Below are 21,840 nucleotides of genomic sequence, written 5' to 3' on the forward strand. Positions count from 1 at the left end.
TGTCTGATGTTCTGCTATTTCACTCCGACATGTCTGTACATGAATTTATTTTCATCCCTCTATGCTTCCTGAGGATCTGTCTGGGATAGTTCTAGGATAATTCAGTCACTAACTCCTCAGGTGTGCTCTTTGTGTCTGGACTCTGTCCTGCCTCTTGCCTGACTCTCCTGTTCACTTTCTGCCATGCCCTGTGTGTTTCCATCCTACACCCTGTGCTTCCCCAGGCCTGCTGTCCAGTTCATAAACCTGCCTTCAGCTGTGTCTACTCTGACACTTAGTTCATCCACTGAGATTTTAACTTCAATGACTGCACTTCTAGAAGTTCTATGTATTTTTTAATCTGCTCATTCTTTCTTTCATAGCGTGGTACTTATGTTTCTAATTCTTCCCGTTTTAAATAATTTCAGGAATCTGCTTATTCTTTCTTTCATAGCGTGGTACTTATGTTTCTAATTCTTCCCGTTTTAAATAATTTCAGGTATTTTTATTTTATAATTTTTATCAATTATCCAATTATTGGCATTCTGGAGGGCCTTTCCTGCCTTTTGTTATAGCTCCAGACTCTTGCTATGGCAGAATCCTTCGGGCATTTTGCACTTTGGGACTATAAGCTTGTCCTGGAGGGTCTTGATTTGAGGAGAGTTTTATAGCTGTGATATTGAATGTGCAGCCTGCCCTCCAAGAGGACAGGAAACAGCAGAAAAGGGGCTCTGAAAACAGACACATCATAACTTCCCCTCACAAGTAACGAGGTATTGGGACGATACCTAATTCTCTTCTTTATACTTTGGAAGAAACTCCAGGAACCGTGGATGCCATCCTGGCCTCACCTGCAGAGAAGGGTGCAAGCAGAAGCCCTGGCCACAGCCTGACCTAAATGAGTTACTGCCACCTGCCAGTGTGGGCTGGCCCCTTAGCTCCCCCTCAAACTCTCTGCAAGAAGACACTGAATGAAGAGCCGTCTGGGAATGACAGGCCTGGTTGTGCAATAGGAAACAGCCAGCTGCCTCCTGCCTTGACCTGGGCAGTGGGTGCAGGAGAGAAGTGCTCGGGCCTCAGAGGGCAGCCATGGGCTGTGCACACGCTCACCGCAGCTGCCCCATGCCAGAGGTGGTATACAGACGAAAGGGGACTGCTTGGAAATGCTCAAAGAAACCAAGCCTCCTCCTACGTGAGCTGTGGCATCTGTGACGCCATCTGCAGCAACTCCAGAGCATTTACGTCTGGGGGACAGCACCAAAGTGGGGGGCAGAGATGGCCTCCTCGAGCAAAGGCTTCTGCCCACAACTGGGCTCATGGCTTCTCATGGAGCATCTGGAGAACTCTGGAGCCAGGAGGGCCCATTCCACAGAGGGGGTGCAGTGTGATGTCCAATCCAGCTCTGGCCCCAGCACGCTGACCCACGGTACTACCCAGTGCCCACCTGGCTGCCAAAAGACTGACAGAGCACACACAGGGTACATCCGGGCTGCACCTCCCAGCTTGGGCCTTAGTGGGCCCTGGGCCCTTTCTGTCTTCCACCTTTGCTCTGCTGGAAAGAACCTTCTAGAAGCAACATGCTGCAAAGCCTGGATGATCAGACAGGGAATGTGCAGAGAGCAGTTTGTCACCAGCATTAGCTTATTTAGCCTCAGAGAACAAAGGGCTGGTTTTCCTGCGAGCTGCAGCTGTGGCTCAGGGACGGGCGTCTCTGCCTCTGGCTGCTGGTCTTCAGGGTGGGGTTTGTGAGCATGGCACAGAGCAGTCGAGGCACAAGGCTGAAGTACAAAGCGAGGCCTGTGGCCAGGTGCATAAGCAGGCACATAGTGGATGTGGGACTGCATGTCCAGGGGTTCATGAGGAAGGGCTTTAAGCAGGGCCAGGGTTCGCTGCATGAACACATAGCTGTCTCAGTGAGCAGGTGAGGGCATGGGGAGCCGGGGCCGAGGAGGGGGCTGTGGGGCCAGGAGGGTGGGTGCTGGGTGCAGAAGGGCCTGCTCACTGCAGCAGCCCAAGACAAGGGCGGCTGCAGGAGGCCAAGGGCACATCCCCTGTTAGGATCCCGGGGACCGAGCAGAATGTCTGAGTTTGGGCCCATTTGGTCACTGGGGCACAGTGGCAGGCAGAATCCCCAGCCGTCACCTCGAGTCTGTAGACTGAGGTTCCGGAACATGAAGACCCAAGGCTCAGACGCTTCTGAACAACTCCAGGCTTGTGGCCAGGGAAGTGCAGGCTTGAGCACCCCACCCCAAGTTCCTCTAGAGCAGACCCTCTGTATCTCCCACCTGGTGGGGATGCCGAGTGGCCGTGCTTCTCTCTCTCACTCCTCTGCAGGGCTTCCTGTCCCCTTGCGCACAAGGTACTGTGGCTCTGAGTTTCACCCCTGTCTACGGGGACCAGGCGGACCTGCACTACGGCTGGCCAGTCTGCAGTCTTGGAAGCCTCGGCCAGAGGCTCACTCTCTGTGTTACATGTGTAAGTTAGAACTCCTCCTTCGGGGAGAAAACAGAGCCTGCTTTTCAAACATACTCCTTCCATAAAAGTAAACAACATTTCAATAATTTCATTGGCTGAACAAATGACCTGCATGGAGAGGGAAAATCAAAAACCAAAACTTGTGACCCTCTCCAGGAGTAACTGTGATCTGAGTCCTAGTTATAGAACCTGACCCTGGGAAGACAGGCCCCCAACACTGTGGGTCCCACCCCATGGGCAGTGCTTCCTGGCCTCAGTTTCTCTGGTATGTAATGGGCACAACGTTCTCTAGTTAGGAGAGAGACGAAGAATGGCTGTGCCCCTCCGCCCAGCCCTGGTGCAGTAGCCACATACCCTTGGCTTCTACGCACCTCTTAGGCTCTTCCTCTGCACCTGCCTGCCAGACAAGACCACGCTGGACATGAAAACAGATGAGCGGTCACCTGCACCATCGCACTGGCCGCACAGGGCTCAGCTGTCCAGGCTTTCTGCTCTACCAAGCCCAGTTCCCAATAACCATGGCACACTCTCCACTTCAGCTCTTCAGCAAGTGTTTTGTATACACACGTGTGTACACACACATCACACATGCACGCAAACCACACACACATGCACACATACAGACCACACATACACACCACAATGCACACACATATATGTGCACATACACATATATACTTGTATATTCACACGCACGCACACACCACACCATACATGCACACAGACACCACACATGCACACACACATGTATACCCCTCTATACGCATACATGCACACACCACACATGACATATACACACATACACATAAGCGTGCTCACACACACATGTATATACACATCTACACACATACATACACATTTGATTTGCTTTCAAATTTCTGCCTGGGCTAAGGAATCTAATTATGTGTTAATTATCTTTACTTCTGTGCTGTGTTTGGGACCACCAGATGGTGAGACGGCTGTCTGTTGTTGGTGAGGTCCCTACAACCGGCTCTGGGAACACCTCCTGGGTACTAAAGGACGAGGTGACCACACCAGCATTTGCTGTGTGCACATGGGCCTGCATGTGGGGATGTGGCTTTCACTGTCATCCACCAAACACTCACCAGTCACCAATTTTAATCAGTCTCAAAGAGACCTGCAGAGCCACCTCCGTGGTCAGCCACCTGTTCCCAAAGGCCTCCCTCAGGCCTCTGCCCAGAGCCATCAGCGTGGGCATTGTCCCCACATGCAGTGAGGGGTTTCTAACTATGAGGCAAACCACTACTGTGCGCACACACACACACACACACTGAACACAGCCTCATGGCAAGGTATGGAGAAACTGGAAACTCAGGGAAGACGGAGCTGTCTGAGGCCCCCATGTGTGGTCCCCGCACGCATGCTAGGTGAGACTCGTCAGCTGTGCCATCCTCTCTGGGTGGTGGCATTTGGGAGACTGCTCAGCAGACTGAGGCCACTGCCGACCATGTCCCGCTTTACAGGCCCCCACTTTTGAGGGTGTGAAGCAAATACGGAAGGAAATGCCCACCTGGTGCGGATGGATTTGAACCTCTGAGCTGCTCAACAGTAATGAAGCCATGTGGGGGGAGGGGCGGGAGGGGCAGGTAAAGACCCCTGTGCTGTCCTCTGTGCAGCCTGCACCCCATACCCACACCTAGGCCAACCCCAGCCCCCAGGCCGGAAAGACCCTCTGGAGCACTGCTCAAAGTCACCACTGTTCGCTTGCCGGCCTGTGTCTGCACAGAGAGAAGTCCTCAAAGTGAGCACACAGCCCCCTCCTCACTGCACAGATGCCTGTGGAGCTCTGCTGGCTGCTCCGCTGGGCACTCCAGCGTGGGAGCAAAACCGGGTACGGGCTCTGCCCTACTGGCCTGTGCACTTGTGGGCAAGGCAGAGGTGCACACAATGGCCACCAGGTAGGTGCAGGAGGAGCCGACTGCAGCGGCCCTGCGTGGTGGGAGGGTAGGTGTGGGCGCAACATGTCCCTGTGTGTGTGCAGACTGCCCAGAGCTCCGGGGCTGGAGAAGCTGCTCACCCACCATGTCAACACGAAGTGACACAGCAAAAGCCACTGCTGGTACAAAGTACCAGGTGCAAGATGTTCTGGTTAGAAATTACACTGCATTTCTGTTGAATTGATGATCTGTATATCTCTGAGATTTTTCACAAACATGATAACCCATTTCACATGTATCTTAAACATTCTTCTTGATTACAGAGTGAGAAACAGCGCAGCCGTGTGCGGACAATGATAAAGCAGCTGGCTGGTCATACGTACCTGTCAGGAGCTGTCCCAGCAGCACAAATTCCACCGTCACTGCAGAGACACTGCGCTGATAAAGGAAGAAAGCCTGGAAAATCAATGCGCCTGGGGCTAGAGCGGTTGCTCAACACACAGAAAACATCTCTCTCCAACAGGCCAAGCGCTGCGGAAATTCCCAAGCCCTGCCCTGGGACAGCCAAGGAAAATTTAATCTCTCCAAATCCTCACCAGAGCACTCCATCCTGCAGCCCTGACAGCCACACTTATAATTAATTATACAATTTCGATGGGAATATCGACTAAACAAAGCTATAAATCATAGAAAAAGTCAATAGGCATGGACACATTCAATCATGTCCCCGCCAATGATTACTACTCTTAAAATACAATAATTATTTTCAGGAGCCAGCTTGAATTAAATTTCTGTCAGACGGGTACAAGACCGGTGGTTGATGAAGGATACGATGGATTTTGGGGCCGAGTCCGGCGCAGGCACATCCATCCTGCGGAGAGGCAGTTTGTTTTCCGTGGCCGTGGTGCCGCGTGTTTAACCAGACCATGAAGATGAGATTTTCTCAGTGGCTCATCAGGCCATCTGTCTTGTCCTTCATGGCTGACGGGGGCAACGCCCCAATCTCTGGGCATAACTGACATGGCAGCCGATTGCTCAGCGTGCGTGCACCTGGGCAGGTGCCTGGCCACGCACATCCACGTGAGCCCACGAGCTGCTCCTGAGCGCCGCTGTCTCAGGCGCTGACCAGACGGGACCGAGCCGGAGCACAGCCCTGCCGCGGCTGACAGCTCCCGCTCGGGCCTGGCTCTTTGCGGGATCCACACGGAGCAGCCTGAGAGGGAGCAAGGCCCCCAGGTGGGCACAAGCTTCCTGCCGTGGGCAAGAGGGTACTTCAGCCTTCCCTAAATCATCTCACGGATGTCTGTTCTCTACTTCAGCCAACTGTGTTTTCCATCTTAGAACCAAATCCAAAGGTTCTCCTGAACATTCAAACTAATTTTTTCCTATTTCTAGAAAAGATGTGAAACACTGTCACATGGAAAACGCAGAAGTAAAAGTGTATTCTTTGTTTAAACACTAAGAGGAGAAGGAAAGGCCTCTAGATCCACACCTAAGACATTCATTCCCCAGAACTTTCTGGATGTTGCCAACTCTGTGGCACAATTCCTCTTGTGGCCGCTGGGGCCTACTCTCACCAGTCTCCTTGCTACTTCCAGAATATTCTGTTCCTTGACGCCCCTGCATCCTCCCCTGGTATTTCCTGCTTTCTCCCAGCCCTGCGCGAAGTCCTCAATGTGCCCTCCCTGACCCTCCACGAGCTCGGTCGGTCACGTAGTGCGTGGGGAGCATCATGAGTCTCTAGGGCCGTCACCTGCACATGCACACTCGCTCCTCCTCAGCTCCCCTCTACCCCGTGGAAACGACGGGGATGCCTCACTGTCCCCACAGTGAGCAGGTGGGCAGGACGCGGCCCCCACCTCCCCAGAGCGTCTATGTGTGCCAAGCTAAGGAGGGCAGGCTCCTCCTGAGGCCCCGAGGTGGTGAAGGGCAAGGGGAAGGTCCGGCAGGGACGGCTGTGGCAACCGCGGGAGGACGTGCACGCATTCTCCCACAAGGAGCAAAACTACGCCCTGTGTGCCTGGGTGGAGAGGACAAGAAGAGGCTGGTGGACGTGTGAGGACGCAACGTTGGGCTCCCGCGGCAGGAGCCAGGCCCCGGAGGAGGAAGACAGACCCAGGCGTGGCCAGGAGCCAGGGTGAGAGGACAGGGGTCACAGGAGCCCCCGGGCTCAGGGCCGATGAGTGGCAAGATGCGTTGCCATTTTCCTAGAGAGGGGACGAGGACACGGGGAGAGGAAGGGTCGGAGCTGCAGGTGAAGGCAACACACCCTGCCCTTTTACCTGGCACCTGGACGAGCCCAGCTTTCTTCTGAGCACTTAGCACACACAGACCATGAGTCCGCCGCACCTTACGAGGGGGAAACTGAGGCGCACACACAATGCACCCAAACACCCAGCTGGTCTGGACGAGCCCTCATGTGAGTGGACACGTGCACACGCCTGACGGGCGCCTTATTCACAGACCCAGGGTCCACTGCCGGGTGCCCGCACCACTCAGTCCCCTCGCTTCCTGCACACCTGCTGCCCTGGGCAGCTCCCTGAGGGCGGGAACGGCCCCTGCACCACGGCAGCCCCGTTGGGGCCACAGCTGGCTTGTGCTAGCTTCGAGAAGTGACTTTAAGTGTTTGGGAATCCTGGGAGCTGTTATTAAGCACAGTGGTCACATCACGCGGCAGCTGGGGGCATTTACACCACAGAAACTGGCAGGGGCCACAAGCAGGGCCCCACCCCAGCCCGGTGTCACACATTCGCCAGAACGCTGCTACTCACACACAGCAGGTATCCAACAGATGTCTGTAGAGAAAACACACCCACGACAAGGCGGGACCTCGCCGCAGTAAGACCAGAATGAAAGCGAGCGTGTGCGGACGCTAATTCGCCAGAACGCTGCTACTCACACACAGCAGGTATCCAACAGATGTCTGTAGAGAAAACACATCCACGACAAGGCGGGACCTCGCCGCAGTAAGACCAGAATGAAAGCGAGCGTGTGCGGACGCTCACCGTCGTCTGTCTGTCTCGGGCAGAGCCCGCAGCGGCTGCTCCTGCAGGGACTGAGGTCCCGTGTGCTGATCTGAGCTGCACATTCCCATTCACACGCGCTTCAACTTACACACACGCGCGCATGCACACTCACACACATCCACCCACATACAGACATGCGCACTCACTCACACGCACATCCGCACAACTCGTGCACACGCATGTGGACACACGCACCCACACAAGCACCCATGTCACACACGCACTCGCACAGATGCCACATACAACGCCATGCACTCAGCAAGCCCAGCAACAGGGATGTGAAGAGCTTGCACACACCCATCAAGGGTGCACATGGCGCTTCTCCCATTGGAGAGAAAGCCCAAGCCCCTGCTGGCCTGCCTGGAGTCCAGGGCATCTCATTGCTCCCCTCCAAGGCACCCAACATCTTTCTTCTCACATATAGGGGACTCAATGCTGATGGGCCAAGGGAGCATCATGCTGTCCATAAGCAGGGACAGCGACACGCTAGCCACAGCCCAGCCCAGTGGCAGGACCCAACCCACCAGCCATTCCCGGCTTGATAGCTGACACCTGAGTGGGGGGCGGGGGTGTCGAGGAAGGGTGGGCCCAGGCAAGCGGGGAAACGGGAGGGACCCTGGGGCCTCAGGTCTCAAGGAGCGGAGCTCCTAGGACCCTGCCATGTGCCTGGTGACAACACTCACCGCGGTGCCGTTGTTGTCTCGGAACACTTCCTGGTCAAAGTAGTCGAAGAGCTTCTTCTCCAACTGCAGCATAACCTGTGGAGTCCAGGTGGCCGTCAGTGCCTCAGTGGGAGGGTTCGTGGCCCCACGTGGCTGCCCAGCTCGGCCTTGGCTGCGGCGGCCACATGTGTCACTGACTGGCAGTGACTGGCCTGCTTACCTTCCGGTCATTGTCTGACTCTCGAAAAATCAACTTCACAACTTCGTTGGTGTCAGCAGCCCGGACTGTCTGCATGGTGGCCTTTGTGCAGAGTGTCTGGGGAAAGACACGGGAGGAACTCAGCCCCAGGAGGAGGTCTGCCTGCCTGGCCCAGTGCCCGGGCCAACGTCACCCAAGCTGGATCAGGGTTTTCCACCCACTGTGACTGGGTGGAACACCTGTTTCCAGACACGGCCGCCAGGAAGGTGGCTCTGTGGAGCTTTGCCTCCGGTTTCTGCTCCTTGTGCCAAGGAGCCCCTCCCCGACAGCCGCCCCTGGCACAAGTGGGAGGCTGGCTCTGCACAGTCCCTGCCTGGCCTGAGGCTGCCACCCATGACAGAGAGCAGCTGCACGCTGTGCAGCCCTGCAACCCCGAGCCCAGCGCGAGCAGGCGGCTGCTGCCCTCCTGTGCCCCCGAGCTTCCCTCCACTGCCTCAGCCTCCGGGCCGAAGAGGCCCACAGCAGACTTGACTAGGGATGTCTGCACAGCTCACCATCACTCACGCGGGGGCAGGGGCTGGCGGCAGGTGGACAGGACCCCGAGAACAGCAACAAGGTGCTGGGGCACCCACCAGGGGAGCCAAGGAGAGGGACGGGCAGGGCCAGCGGAGGGAAGGGGCGGCCACCCCCCCTCACAGCTGCGCTGCCCCACAAGGCACGGTCTGAGTCATCTGGCTGGTTAATAAGTTCAGGCCTGTTTAGAACATTCTTCTTGTCTTAAGCTCGGCACGGCGCAAGGAGAGGTCTGCAGGGGTCACTCCCCAAAGGCAGGACAAAGCTGCAGATCCGCTGGCAGGCAGCGGAGGTGCAGGAACATGTGCGCTGTAAGTTTGGCAGAAGCTATGAAATGCAGGAGTACTTAGGGATATGCTTGAAAAGGAGGCATAAGACCCTGAGCTGACAATGACCAAGCACCCCCAGGAGAAACTAAAGCTCTTCAGACACGGGCCCTGTGGCCAATGCAGGGGTGGAGGAGATGCAGCCACTTCCTTATACAAGGCGGGTGTTCCAGTGATACAAAATGCACAGAGATGGCCAAGTCAGAGAGAGAAGGCAGACCCGAGGCTGCTGGGGGCTAGGGTGACAAGGGTACTGACCGCAGCGGGGCTGGAGAGAGCTTTGGGGGCGACATTCTACAACTGGATTATGGTTTGCATGTAAACTACGCCTCAATAAAGCTTTTCTTTTTTTTTTTTTTTAAAGAGCATATAATTTTTGTTTTTAAGAAAGACAACTGCAACAAACTCCACTGAAGGAGCCCTGGAAGCCCGTGCTGCTGAGGACGCGAGGACACCCAGGAGAGGGGCCTGGCGTTCAGCAGGTCTTGGCTCAGGCAGAGCCCCACCCTCAACTCCCAGAGCTGGGAGCCCACCCTTCCGTCTGCTGCCTGCACCCCTCCCACAGCAGGCTACCAGCAGGCCTTGAGTGGAGACCCACTGGGGGGCCTGGCGTTCAGCAGGTCTTGGCTCAGGCAGAGCCCCACCCTCAACTCCCAGAGCTGGGAGCCCACCCTTCCCTCTGCTGCCTGCACCCCTCCCACAGCAGGCTACCAGCAGGCCTTGAGTGGAGACCCACTGGGTAGGAACCCTGCAAGTCTCAGGTGGCCCTGCCTACCTCCTGCAGGGACACAGCTGGGGACAAGAGCCAGCAGAGCCAGCTGTATGTGGGGTGTCCCAGCGTGGGCTCAGGAAGTGGCTGCCCGCAGTTCCCAAAGCACACTCCAGGATAGGCCATTGACATTCAGAGCACAGACCAGCTAATCGGGTCAAGCCCCCCAAAGTGGCTTTTGGACTCATGTGTCACAAATCAGTCTGGTGCCTTCAAACAGCATGAGGATTAGAACAAGCACCCACACAACCCAGAGCAGACTGCCGGCCACCCTGCCCATCTCTTCGTCCTAAGGAGGTCCGGGCCCATCCAGATGCTAATGTGCTAAGTGGCTTAAGCGGCTTTCAATGGCAGAAGGCTGCACAGGCAGACGGCCATTGTAGCCACCCCAGGACGCGGTTCAGGAAATTCATGGTTCTGTCTCCCAAAGGCATTTGCTGGAAACTTAAAAAACTGCTTTATCTCAGCACTTCAGGCAGCTCCCAAAGGATAAACATCTGATGAACCCAGGGCCAAATAAAGGGCCACTGCCTCCAGTCCCACTCCCTTTCTCCCACACACCTCCTGTGGCTGCCTCATTCACAGGTTTTAAAGCAGTGCGCAGGCCAGAGGGCCTTTCAATCCAGCAAAGCCGTGGCCACTCATGCAGAAAAACACCAGGGCCCGGCCTTTCCGGCACCTACTTATACGAGGGAATTTTCTCTTTTGAAAACAGAAAAAAAAGAAATGCTCCAAGCGTATTTTTAAAAAGCTATCTGAGATTTGTTTCACACTAGTAGCTGCACGACAGGGCGCTGGAAAGGGTGGTCCCAGCACGCCGTCTCATTGGCAACTGGAATGCTGGGTTTTTCTCTTGGAATTTACAGGGCCGCTGTGCGGAGAGAAGCCCACCTGTTGTGTGGATAACAAAATTCCTGCATGTCTCCTTCTTTGGATAGCTAAGGAAGCATGCTGCCTGGACCAGCACAGTGTCCACGGGCCCAGGATCCTGGCGACAGCCCAGGAAGGGGCCTTTTCCATGCAATCGGACAGTGCAGTTTTTACAGTGCACCTGATGAGTGGTCAGAGATGTCTGATGTGCACGTGCACCACTAGCCCAACGCATCCCGCTATCCGTCACAAAACTGCCACGAACGCTGCTCCACAGTGTTCAGAAGAGGCAAACGCAGCCTCTGGGACCCTAACAGCCCGAGCATTCTTAAAGGGCCTGTTCAATGAAAAATGTCCTGTGCTCTCCGATATGTATGAGCATGTGGACGCACTTGGGGATGCATGACTGAGCGTCAGCCACTGGCTCAGCCTCCAGCTCCAGACCCAGCCTGGCAATGACCCCAGTTGGCACGTCCTGTGTCCTCACTAAGTAGAGTCTGGTTTGGGGGACATGGTGGGCTTCAGAGTTTAGAACAAGATGCGTCTTTTAGAAAGTCTTTTAGAAAGTTTCCAAGTTCTGTGCAGTCATTTTCGGTCTATGGTGGTAAGAGGCAAATCGGGCAAAAATACATAAATATAGATTTATGTTTGTTTTTTATAAAAACAGATTTTTAAAATTTAGGTAGCCTTAAACACAGAGTAGAGGCACAAAACTTTGTAAAGCTTTCTCCCTTTACTTGCTAACTTTCTAAATGGCAAATGAGAACTATACGCCATCTCCTCTGTATCCGCAGCAAGAATTAGGAGGAATTTTTTGAAAAGAACCTCAACCTGCACTCTCCAATAGCATGTGAGGCGTGGCATCCACCGGTACTCTGGTTTTGAGCGCAGCTTCCCTTAGTGCCAGGATCACTCTCAATGCACCACAGCCTCCGCCGACAGTTGGGCTGAGCACAGGGCGGAGCTCATCAGTGCATGCGGCACTCTGAGAGCCATCAGAGAGACCAGACACTCTCCAGAGGATCATGCAGCCCAGGACCAGACAGACAGGGATTCCTCAGGTCAAGCCGAGACAGGTCACTGGTCAGCACTGTCTTTCAGTCACCACGGGCCAGGGCTGGGAGGGTAGCGCCATGTTCCACATTCAGCGACCACCCTGTGGGGTGCAGCATGGGGCCTCCATGCCAGGCACTGTGCCAGGTTTTGTGGAGAGCCAGTGGACATGTCCCTGTGTCCTTTGGGACAGGTAACTAGTGAGGCTTCTTGGAGGAAGAACAGGTGGGGTTTGACCAGAGCAGGTGGGGGGTTCCAGGTAGAAACCCCGGCCTGGACAAAGGCTGGAAGGTCTGGGAGCAGGGAGGGGGCAGAGGGGAGCCCATAAGGGCAGGGGGCCGTGAGCAGGGGAGAGGCAGGTGTGAGAGAACTACTGTCCTCAGTCCAGGGGATGGTGGAGCGGCGGGAGGGGACCTAGACAAGGTACAGAGAAGCAGGTGATCAGGGCCCTACTGGGGGCAGGGTCGGTGGAACCACAGGGGCCGTGGAGGTGGAGGAGGGGTGGAGTGGATGCAGGCCTGCCTCTCAGAGCCCCTGAGAAGCGGGGGGAGCCGTCGGAAGAGGTGGGGTGCGCCCAGCAGAGCCAGCGGCCCCTCGCGCAAGCCCCGCCGGGCACCCAGGGGTTCTGCTCCTCAGAGGCAGAGAAAACCAGAGCGCGTTTCCGTTTCGCCTTTGTTCCTCCAGCCCAGAACACACGGGGCGGGGAGTGAGCGCACGAGCTCGGCGGACTCACAGGACTTCCTTTGGGGGCGCGCACAGCCGAACCCGCCTCGGGCAAGGAGGGAAGGCTGGGCTCGGGACGTAGCTCGGAGTCGCAGGGAAAAGTCATCAGAAGCAACCGGCGGGGAAATACCCCTTTCTGCTACAGCGATGTGGTTAACTCCCGGATTATCCCCAGCTGATGGCTACATTCTGTTGACATGTGTTTGAAGCAGGCCAGGCAGGCTGTCAGCTGTGGCACCACGAGCCCTTCCCAGGACGAGAGTCTGCCAGGGCAGCCCGGGTCTGCACCGAGAGCCCAGAAGGCAGGTGCCCAAGGCAGATGGCTGAGTGTCTCTGCCCTCCAGGCGCATTCAAGGGGCTCTGTGAGAGTGTGGAGGCCCCTGTTCCTCTGTGATGAGTGGGCAAAGCCACATGTCCCTATAGGCCACAGGGCACCAGACAACTCGGCTCTCCCGCAGCTGCCCAGAGCACCCAAGAAGCGGAGGCAATGACGTTCCTCACTTTGGCCTCCTGACCCAGCCACTGGCTCTGGCGCACCTTATCCTAAATCTGCACTGAGGGAGGGGGCAGTCTGGTGGGGGTCCCTGGCACACACAGCCTGGACCCCGAGAGGCCGCCAGAGCTGCACTATCTGGCTCAGAGCGGTGCTTTCAGGAGTGTGACAGCACCATTGTCTGGGGTGGCTGCACAAAGAGGTGGGGGCAAGGTTTAAGCCTGACTTTTGTCAGCAGATGAAAACTAGTAGGGCCAGATGTCTGCAGACTGTTTAACGCATGGGCATGGGGACTTTGTCAAGGCTGGAGGCAGCCACCACGTCTTCATCTCCTCGAGGGCTGTCTCCTCCTCCTTCCCCTCACTGAGGGGCACAAGAGCGTTAACAAAACAAAATCACACAGACCAAAGCCAGCGTTGCCCCCAATTCCGTCACATTCCAGGCAGCTATTGAGGGAAATATCCTACTGCTTTCTTAAGGAACTAAACGATCACAGAGAGAAAGAGACATTTTCCCCCAAACTAAGACCCACGGAAGAAACAAGCCTGTATCTCTCGTGTCTGCTGATGCATATACAAGAACATCTGCATCCGCGTGTCCACAAAGTGCCGAACAGGCAGAGCTGTGAGCACCAACCCCACCAGGGGTTTTTGGAATTCCTGATGTGGCCACCTCTCTGGTGACGGTGGCCACCTACCTCTCTGGTGACAGTGGCCGCTTTACAGTGTGAGGGAGGTTCCTGTGAAGGGCTGGTGGGTGGCAAGATGTCGCACAGACCCCACCCCAGAACCAGTCCTGTTCTTAAACATGGCCCTGCACAGAGCACACTCCACGCCTGAGCAAATCTCTGGGGGACTTGGTTAATTCTTCTCATTGAATTGAAAATAAAACCTTAAAATTGAAAGTGGCAAAACATAGCTGGTTTCTTGAGAAAACCCCCAGCCCTGCAGCAGGCACCACGCAGAACCCTGGGGGTGCACCTCGCTTCACGGCGGCCTCCCGGGGCCTGGCCGCACGGGTGCCTCCACCTCCACAGTGGCCTGTCCAGCCCAGCCCAGTGACACGAGGCTTGGACCAGCAGACACAACTTCTGCCGCTGTTGGAGCTGTCTCAGCAGTGACTGCTGTGTTAAGGGCAGGATGCAGGCCCGTCTCTTCATCACCACTCAGCTGCAGTCTGCGCCACGAAGTGGAAATGCACTAAACCGGGCAGCTCAGACGGGACCGAAGGCCCCAAAGTGCCCAAGGCAGCATGGCACCCGTCTGCAGGACCCTCAGGCCTGCCTTGGGGGTGTCCTCAACTCGTATGGGCTGCCCCGTCCTCATCTAAAGTCCCCTGACATGGTCACGCGAGAGTTCCAGGGACTGTGGTGTGAATTAAGCCACTGACTCTAACTACTCAGCAATCTTCCTCTCACACCGAGGGGGAAGAGTAAGCCTGGTCTTGAAGAAGGTGGCTGGTTACTAAGCAAACTGCCTGAGCGGCACTTTGCAGGCACCCAGTTAACACCGCAGAGGGCAGGAGCGGAGGGAGGAAACAGCCTGTGTCCTCACGCCCCAGGCAGCAGCGCAGAGGCCCACGTGCAGGCCTGCCCTGTGGACGCAGTAGGTGATGGGTGGGTGGGCTTGAAGATACATTTTACCAATTTTTCACGCCCATCCCTCTAAATGTGACCCTGCTTCCGAGCCTTTATCCCTCTGACAAGTTCACGCAGGAGAACACGCAGACCCTCTGACAGCATGAAATCGGAAACAAAGGCCAAGTGACAAAGGGTGAGGAGCCAGCCGGACTCAGCCACAAGCAGACGTGCGCAGAGCATCTGAAAGGAGGCGCTTGTAAGAGAAATGGACCTTTAAAACAATGTCTTCAACAGCCACGGTGAAGCCCAGCGAGGCAGCTCAGCGGAGGAGCCGGATCGGCACCATGAGTTCCAGTGAGGCGCCTTCCTCTGCTGCGGAGCTCTCAGGTTCATCCCCGACTCCAGATGCACGGAGGAAAACACCCGAGCATGTGCTTGGCCTCTCTACGGCCCCTCTGCAGCATTTTTTGCTTGCAAAGCTGTAATTTCCTGAGATCTGTGCCTCGGCCTCCAGGACTTCCCTGAAAAACAGCTAAGGCTGACGACAGCATCGCCATGCCTTGGCAGCTCGGGTCTGAGGCCACAGCTGGGTGAATGAAGCCAAGTTCCTGGCTGTTGACAGCAGCATTTCAGACTGACGGAGCGGGGCTGGGAAACGCCTGGCACTGATTCCCGGAGGGACTGCTCTGCTCAGAACCCTGCAAGGAGCCGGTCTGAGAGAGGTGGTGTGTGTGTTAAGGCTCTGCTTCTGTGGGGCTGGGCTGGACACACTGGGGAGCCCAGAGGAGCAAGCGCTCACCTTCTGGGGTGGGCTCCCCAGTTCTGCCCACTCACACGGGACGCCGTCTGGACCCATCCATCAATAACAGGATGGGCCACCGAGACGGGCACTGTTTCTTCTGCCCTGTCTGAGAGCGCCCGGCCCACAAGCTCTAAGTAGAGAATGCACAGAACAGTGCTCACGGCTGCGGTCGTGGGTTCAGGCCCCCGTGCTGATCACCTTCTGGGAGCAGGGGCTTCTCCACCAAAACCTGGAGACTCGGAAGATGTGCTGAGGAGACCTCCTGTCCCAGCTTTTGCTTGCTCCACCTTCGGCTGGTACAGGCGACTACTTCCTGATTTCACACCCTCTCTGCAGGGCTGTCCACATCTTGGAACAGAAGCCGTCCACAGTGCTGTAGCCAGCTACGGTCTGCGTCAGCTACTAAACAAACAAGCACCTGTGGAAACCAGACTCTGCCTTAGATTCGGGGTCCCTCGGATGAGGACACTCTTTCTGGCTCAGAAGGTGAAAAGCTTCTGTGGTAGGAACTGCGTGGTGTTTGTCCGGCAGGAACCGGCCTGACCAACAACTAGCATGCGGCAGGCCCTGCAGGTGCAGAGCTGACCTGAGCATGTGGCAGGTGCAGAGCTGTCCCCACCTGGCCTGCAGGTGATCTGGCTGACCAGCTCACACCCCCGAGACAGTCTGTGTCTCCTTTCTCTATAACTGAACTGTGGGATTTCCCTTTTCTCCCCATCTCCCCAGGAAATCACTGTGAGGCAGAGACCTGACCCTGGGACCTGGATGCTGTCAGGTAAGCTCTGTAATTGCGCTGAGGGCCATCCGCCGGGAAACTGACCAGAGGCACAGCAGCGAGGAACCCTTCACCATCCCTTCCTTCTTCCTGTTCTTTTTGGTGAAATTCTAGCAATAAAAATGTCTAGAAATAAAAAAGGCTACAGACAGAAGTCCAGCTCTCAAGCAGCACTGATTCAAGAAAGGAATAGGAAAGGTTTTCTAAAACACAGTTTATAAAGAAAGTCCTGAGTGCTTACACAGCTTTTCTTTAAAAGAAGTTAATGGAACATCATTACCTCTTAAATTTAAATTTATTGAATGACTCTAGAAAATAGAACAGACTCTAGAAAATAAACATTTTTTATGCTACACGTTTCTCGCAGTAATGTTGAATGTTAATGTAAATTTGTGCTCCACTAGGCAGAACACTATTAAATCAACATAATGCTTTTGCTTTGAGAAAAGAATTAACTGAAAAGGCCCCATACTGCTGCCTCGAATGTGCCTGGATGCTACGGTCTCATGGACCAGACTGCCCAGACCCCCACTCGGAACCAAGGGAGTACAAGTTACGTCTCAGAAACTCCTGAGTCCCACCAATAAGTGAGCACCCGAAAGTCCTGCATCAAGAACTGGGTCACTGCGAGGTAGGTGCAAAAAGTCAAACATCAAACTCTAGCAAACAGACCTCCTGGGAATACGCACCCTTGGTCCCAAGCGATCAACTACGGAAACCAACATCTGCAGATGTTATTCACGTCTTTCACACACTCAGGGAATGGAAAAAGAGAATGGCCAGCAGTCGCTCAGAGGAGGCTCTAGGTGGAGACCAGAAGCTGCAGAGCCGCACCCACGCACCTGGAAACAGCGTCTCAGTGGATCCTCTGCCTGTCCATCCACAGGGGGCGGACTCCAGCTGCGCCCCTAAGAGCAGGCGTTCATCAGGCACACAGCTATCCTGTGCCAAAGGTCACGTGCAGTGCAGACAAGGGGCCCCCAGGCCCAGGAGCCACCATTGCCAAGAGGCCACTGGGCCCTCCAGAGGTACAAGCCAGCACTTAAGACAGCATGGAGAACACGAGCGCCAAACTCCAGTCCAGCTACTTCTGATAGAAATGGCATGACTGACAGGTACAAATAATCCTGAATTAACTCAGGCCGTTTCACCCCCTTTCCTATGACAGACACATATGCATGCATGCACACACGCATGCGCACATGCACACGTGTGTGCACACATGCATGCAGACACATGCACACATGCATACAAACGTGCACATGCACAGCTTCTCAGCATGAGCACTCGCCCAGCCCTGGCAAACCCCACTGTCCCTCATGGTGCGAGTGGGCAAGGCAGGAGTGTGGCCAGGGAGCACCACGTCCACAGCGGGTGAGCGGTCTGCAGTCAGGCCACCGGTGCCACGGCTGCTGTCCCCAAGCGCACGGTGAGTACTTGGGCCCGTGAGAATCCGAGCCACAGTGCAACATCTGTGTCCTCTCAACTTGACAGAGTGGAGCTTGCAGCCGGCGCCCAGGTGGAAGAACACGGGAGGTGCGCCCCCACCCACTCCCGTGTGCATGGTGGTGCCTCCAGCACCAGCACAGCTTCGGGGCGCTGGGGGACAGGGTGGCGGTGGAGCAGCCTGTCCTCAGAGGAGGGGGCGGCTGCACATGCTCACCCTGCAGCAAAACTAGGGCGGGCACCTTGAAGGGAAGTGTTTCTGCGAGGACAATTTCCTTGGTTTTTAGGATCAGGGTGGTCTGTCTGACACAGAGAAGGACCATCCTGGAGGGGTTCTGAGGACCTAGAAGCCGCACAGGGGGCTGACCACTGCAGGGTTTTCACTGGACGGTGTGCGGGGTCTGCTGCAGGGCCACGGGCATTCCTGTCCTCGCTGCAGAAAGCCACCCCTGCTTCCATCCGGTGCTGTGCAGACATCCCTCCCGAGTTCCCTCACTCAGACTTCCCAAAAGGCACATCTGGTGAACTACATCTTTTCAAAGATGTTCCTGGAGAACCCAGGCCCCCAGAGGAGGGAAACCTATCAATGACTGTTGAGCAAACACCTGCCTGAGAGGCCTGCAGCACCGACCTCGCTAGGCCACGCTGGGCAAGGGCCACTGTGCCATGTGCACGGGGCACCAACACAGCCGGTGGAAAGGCACTCTTATGCTTCCGCGTGTTTGTAGCACCCAGGCAGCCCCGCCTCCCCTCTATCCTGTGCTGTCAGCTGTTCATGCACAACAACATGGCACAAGGACCCTTTCGCCTCCTCTCCCAGGACTGATCCTGAACTCCTGGCAGGCAGCTCAGCAGGGGGAACGTGGCCTGACAGAGGGGAAGGGAGTGGCATCCACTCCCTCTCATGTCAGGGAGAGTTCACCAGTGTCTCTGCAGGAAGGGTTGGCAGGCTCTTCCTCAGGCTCAGGTCCTGCACAGTGTCTGGGTGCCCTCCGCCGCAGTCCACTGTTGGCTCTGCAGGCCCGGCACATCGTGATCTGGCTCCTGCAGGACATCCCAGCCTTCCGCACACACTCCTATGCTCAGATCTGTCTGGGCAGGGGAAGAGGGACGGGACCAGAGCACAGACCCCACCCTCACCATGGTCCCCAGCCCACTCCTCAGAGCTGTGCAAATGTGAGCAGTGCAGCCAGGTGGGCGAGGCAGGCTGCATGGCAGGCAGGGGTCTCACACCAGGCCTGGCCTGGAAGACCCACTCTGTGCCCTGAATTTTCCATGGAGTTTTGCTAACCGTGAGGACAGAAAGAAAGCAGTTTTTAAATAAGGCATGAGCTCATAAAAGATGCAGAAAAATGCGTTAAGGACGGTGAATTCAGAGGTGATTATGAATCATCAGTAGTGAATAAGAAACGTCTAGAACAGATGGAGGGAGCCACAGACTCTGTGTCTTCTGTTTCTGTGAAATGGGAATAATTATTTTTGACATTAGTCTACCAGTTGGAAATACTGGCTAATGTTTGCAAAGTGAACTTCCTGTATGAAAATCCCCTAAATATAAAACCCAAGACAATCATTATAATCAAGGATAATATCATACCCTGTTTTCAGTTCATGCCACACTCCCTATATAAAAATAAGCCAAATAGAGGTCTCATATAAAACCCAAGACAATCATTATAATCAAGGATAATATCATACCCTGTTTTCAGTTCATGTCACACTCCCTATATAAAAATAAGCCAAATAGAGGTCTCTTTTTTAAGCTAATAACTAAAAAGTTTAGTGATTTACATTAATCATTTAGTGGTTGGCATTGTTATTTTAAACCAAGATTCATCAGCAAAACAGCCAAGCTGAGCAGCACAGCTTGGCTCCTACACCCTACACGAGCGCCCCAGCGACCCTGACCTCCATCCACCAGGCTCCCCAACGGAGCCTCACGTGGGGACAAGCGGAACGGGACATCCACGCGGCTGAGGGTGCTGGCACACAGAGGGGAAGGGCAGCCACCCAGCAACATGCTGCTGCAGCTGGCCCACCCAGCACTCTGGGTGCCACAGGCAGCTGGTAAGGCCACACGGGCTGGGTCTGTGCAGGGTCTGTATATATCCAGCTCCCAATTTATGATGAAAAACTTGACTACTAACATTTGCTAACAATGCCAAAAGAGGACAGGGCTGCACACACATTTTAATCTGTGCATTTCAGAACTTCTGCTGAAGGCCTGCAGCAGCATCCATGTGAGCGTGGCTTCCTGCAGGGCTCCACGGAGTTGGATCGGAAGGGCCCTCCCACCCACCTCCTGAACACACACTGCACCTGCAGGACCCACTGAGTCCTGGGTTCCTGACACCCACTGCTCATAGCTTTAGCCCAGCAACACCACACAGGGATGCTGAGGGCTGGGCCAGGCCCAGGACAAGGAGTTGAGCTACGGCACCTTTAATTTCTGGGAGTTCACAGATCTGTGCACATGCTCAGGGCTAGCAACAGCCACCCCAGCTGCCACAGCTGCCCCGCCCACTGTGCCCCTGAGGGGAACTCCCCATGGACATGCGGGCCCCAGCCTCTCCCATCTACGGCCTCACCTGTGTCCACTGTCTCGGGGGCTGAGGGTCTTGTGTGCAGAGGGCCTCAGTGGGCTGTTTAGTTAAATAAAGTAACCAGGCACAAGCCAGCATTCTCCTGGGGCCCAGCCACAGTGGCCTACGGAGTAGGGGCCAAAGAGGCCGGCAGTCTTCAGAGCGGCCTTCTGTGGAGCTGTCGAGGGTAATGACCTGGTGCAATGCTGCCTCCTAGACATGGCTGCACCCCAGAGGGAAGGGAAGCCAGATGCCAGGAAGGTCTGTGGTCCAGGCACAAGGGCTTGTGCTGCTCAGCAGCCTGGCCTCGGCCACTCTTGCTGGTCTTTGCCAGTCGGATGTGACATGTGGGCCTGCACTGAGATCCTATCTGGCACAGTCAGCATTGGGACCCCCCTTTGGTGCCAATGTGAAAGATGCGGCTTGGGAAGCCCGGCTCTGGGGCCTCCTTGTGTCCTCAGCCTCTCTTAGGCGGCTCCCGCTGAGACGTCAGCGCCCCCACGGGGCTTGCTCCCCACAGGCCCAGCTGGCACTGGCACATTACCTGTCAGTAACTGGCAACTGGTTTTTACGACTGCCAGCCTCCAAAAATGAATCCATCACCGTCACTGTTGGAGGTGATGGACGGCAGGTGTGGCGCGCGGCCGGGCCATGCGGAGACGGGTGCGCCTGGCACTGCCGTCACTGTTTGTCACCGCGGCCAGCTGAGCACTCCAGCTGCCAGTCGCCACCACACGAGGCATGAAACACACCCTCTGAACAACCCAGCGGCAGGCTGAGCTGAGCTGCATTATTAATCAGTGCAGTGACGCACGGCCCATTAGACGCACACGATAACCGTGTTTAATTTGTATGCTTTAATTACAGCTTAAGCAGCGCCAAGTTTGATCACAGGACCGTCTTTTCAGTTCTGCTCTGCAAGCACGTCTGCGTTAATTTGCATTGAAAAGCGAGAAGCCGCTGGTTCCTGGGGGACAGTCTCTTCACTCCGTGCACAGAGCCTCTGTCACAGGCTGGTGCCGGGCAAGACTAGGGCCGGTCCCATCCCCATCTTCCCTCTGCTGCAAATCACAAGCAGGTTTCCACTGTGCTCAGATGTCTCCAGGGCCATTTGAGTTTCTGTGGCCCCGCCCCAGCTCACTGGCCTCTCACTGTTTGGGGGATGGATTTAATTCACCTCCCGAGAATCTTGCCAGCAAGCCTGAAGGCAAGGGCACCGTACGTGCCTGCAAGGTGCTGGGAGCAGCCCAGGAGCACAGGCCCAGGATGCCACTCCCCGTCAAGTGAGCAGGACCTCCCACCAGCCAGGAGCAGGGAGGATGGGACATGGCACTGCCGGGGACGGGGCCTCTACAAGCAACCAAAGCAGAGCCCTGGCTTCTAACAGACCACTGAAGAGCCAGCTTACACTCTTATTCTCAAGACAGAGGTCCTCCACCACCTCCACGAGAAACCCTCACACAGCGAGGGTGCCCATGCCACCAAACACCTGCCCACTTGGTCAGCACCACCCTGCACTTTGGGAACATACCGTCGGCAGGCTGTCACGCACATTGGTCAACATGCCTTCTGGACACCTTCCACCACAAGCAATTGTGCCACTGTCCACG

At 55.7% G+C, this 21,840-nt stretch overlaps 1 protein-coding gene across 1 annotated transcript in view; it reads right to left on the reverse strand.

Moving 5' to 3' along the window:
• The window catches only part of LOC103599063 (type I inositol 1,4,5-trisphosphate 5-phosphatase-like), an 83,122-nt gene that overhangs the window by 18,801 nt on the left and 42,481 nt on the right, over window positions 1-21,840 (reverse strand). The window contains exons 7-8 of the mRNA XM_008583150.1: window positions 8,261-8,356; window positions 8,062-8,136 (exon numbers count right to left, since the gene is read on the reverse strand). Coding sequence (XP_008581372.1) covers window positions 8,062-8,136; window positions 8,261-8,356 — 171 coding nt within the window. The remainder of the gene's footprint in view (window positions 1-8,061; window positions 8,137-8,260; window positions 8,357-21,840) is intronic.

The sequence above is a fragment of the Galeopterus variegatus genome, unplaced genomic scaffold (assembly GCF_000696425.1).
Source record: "Galeopterus variegatus unplaced genomic scaffold, G_variegatus-3.0.2 Scaffold2839, whole genome shotgun sequence".
Taxonomy (NCBI): domain Eukaryota; kingdom Metazoa; phylum Chordata; class Mammalia; order Dermoptera; family Cynocephalidae; genus Galeopterus; species Galeopterus variegatus.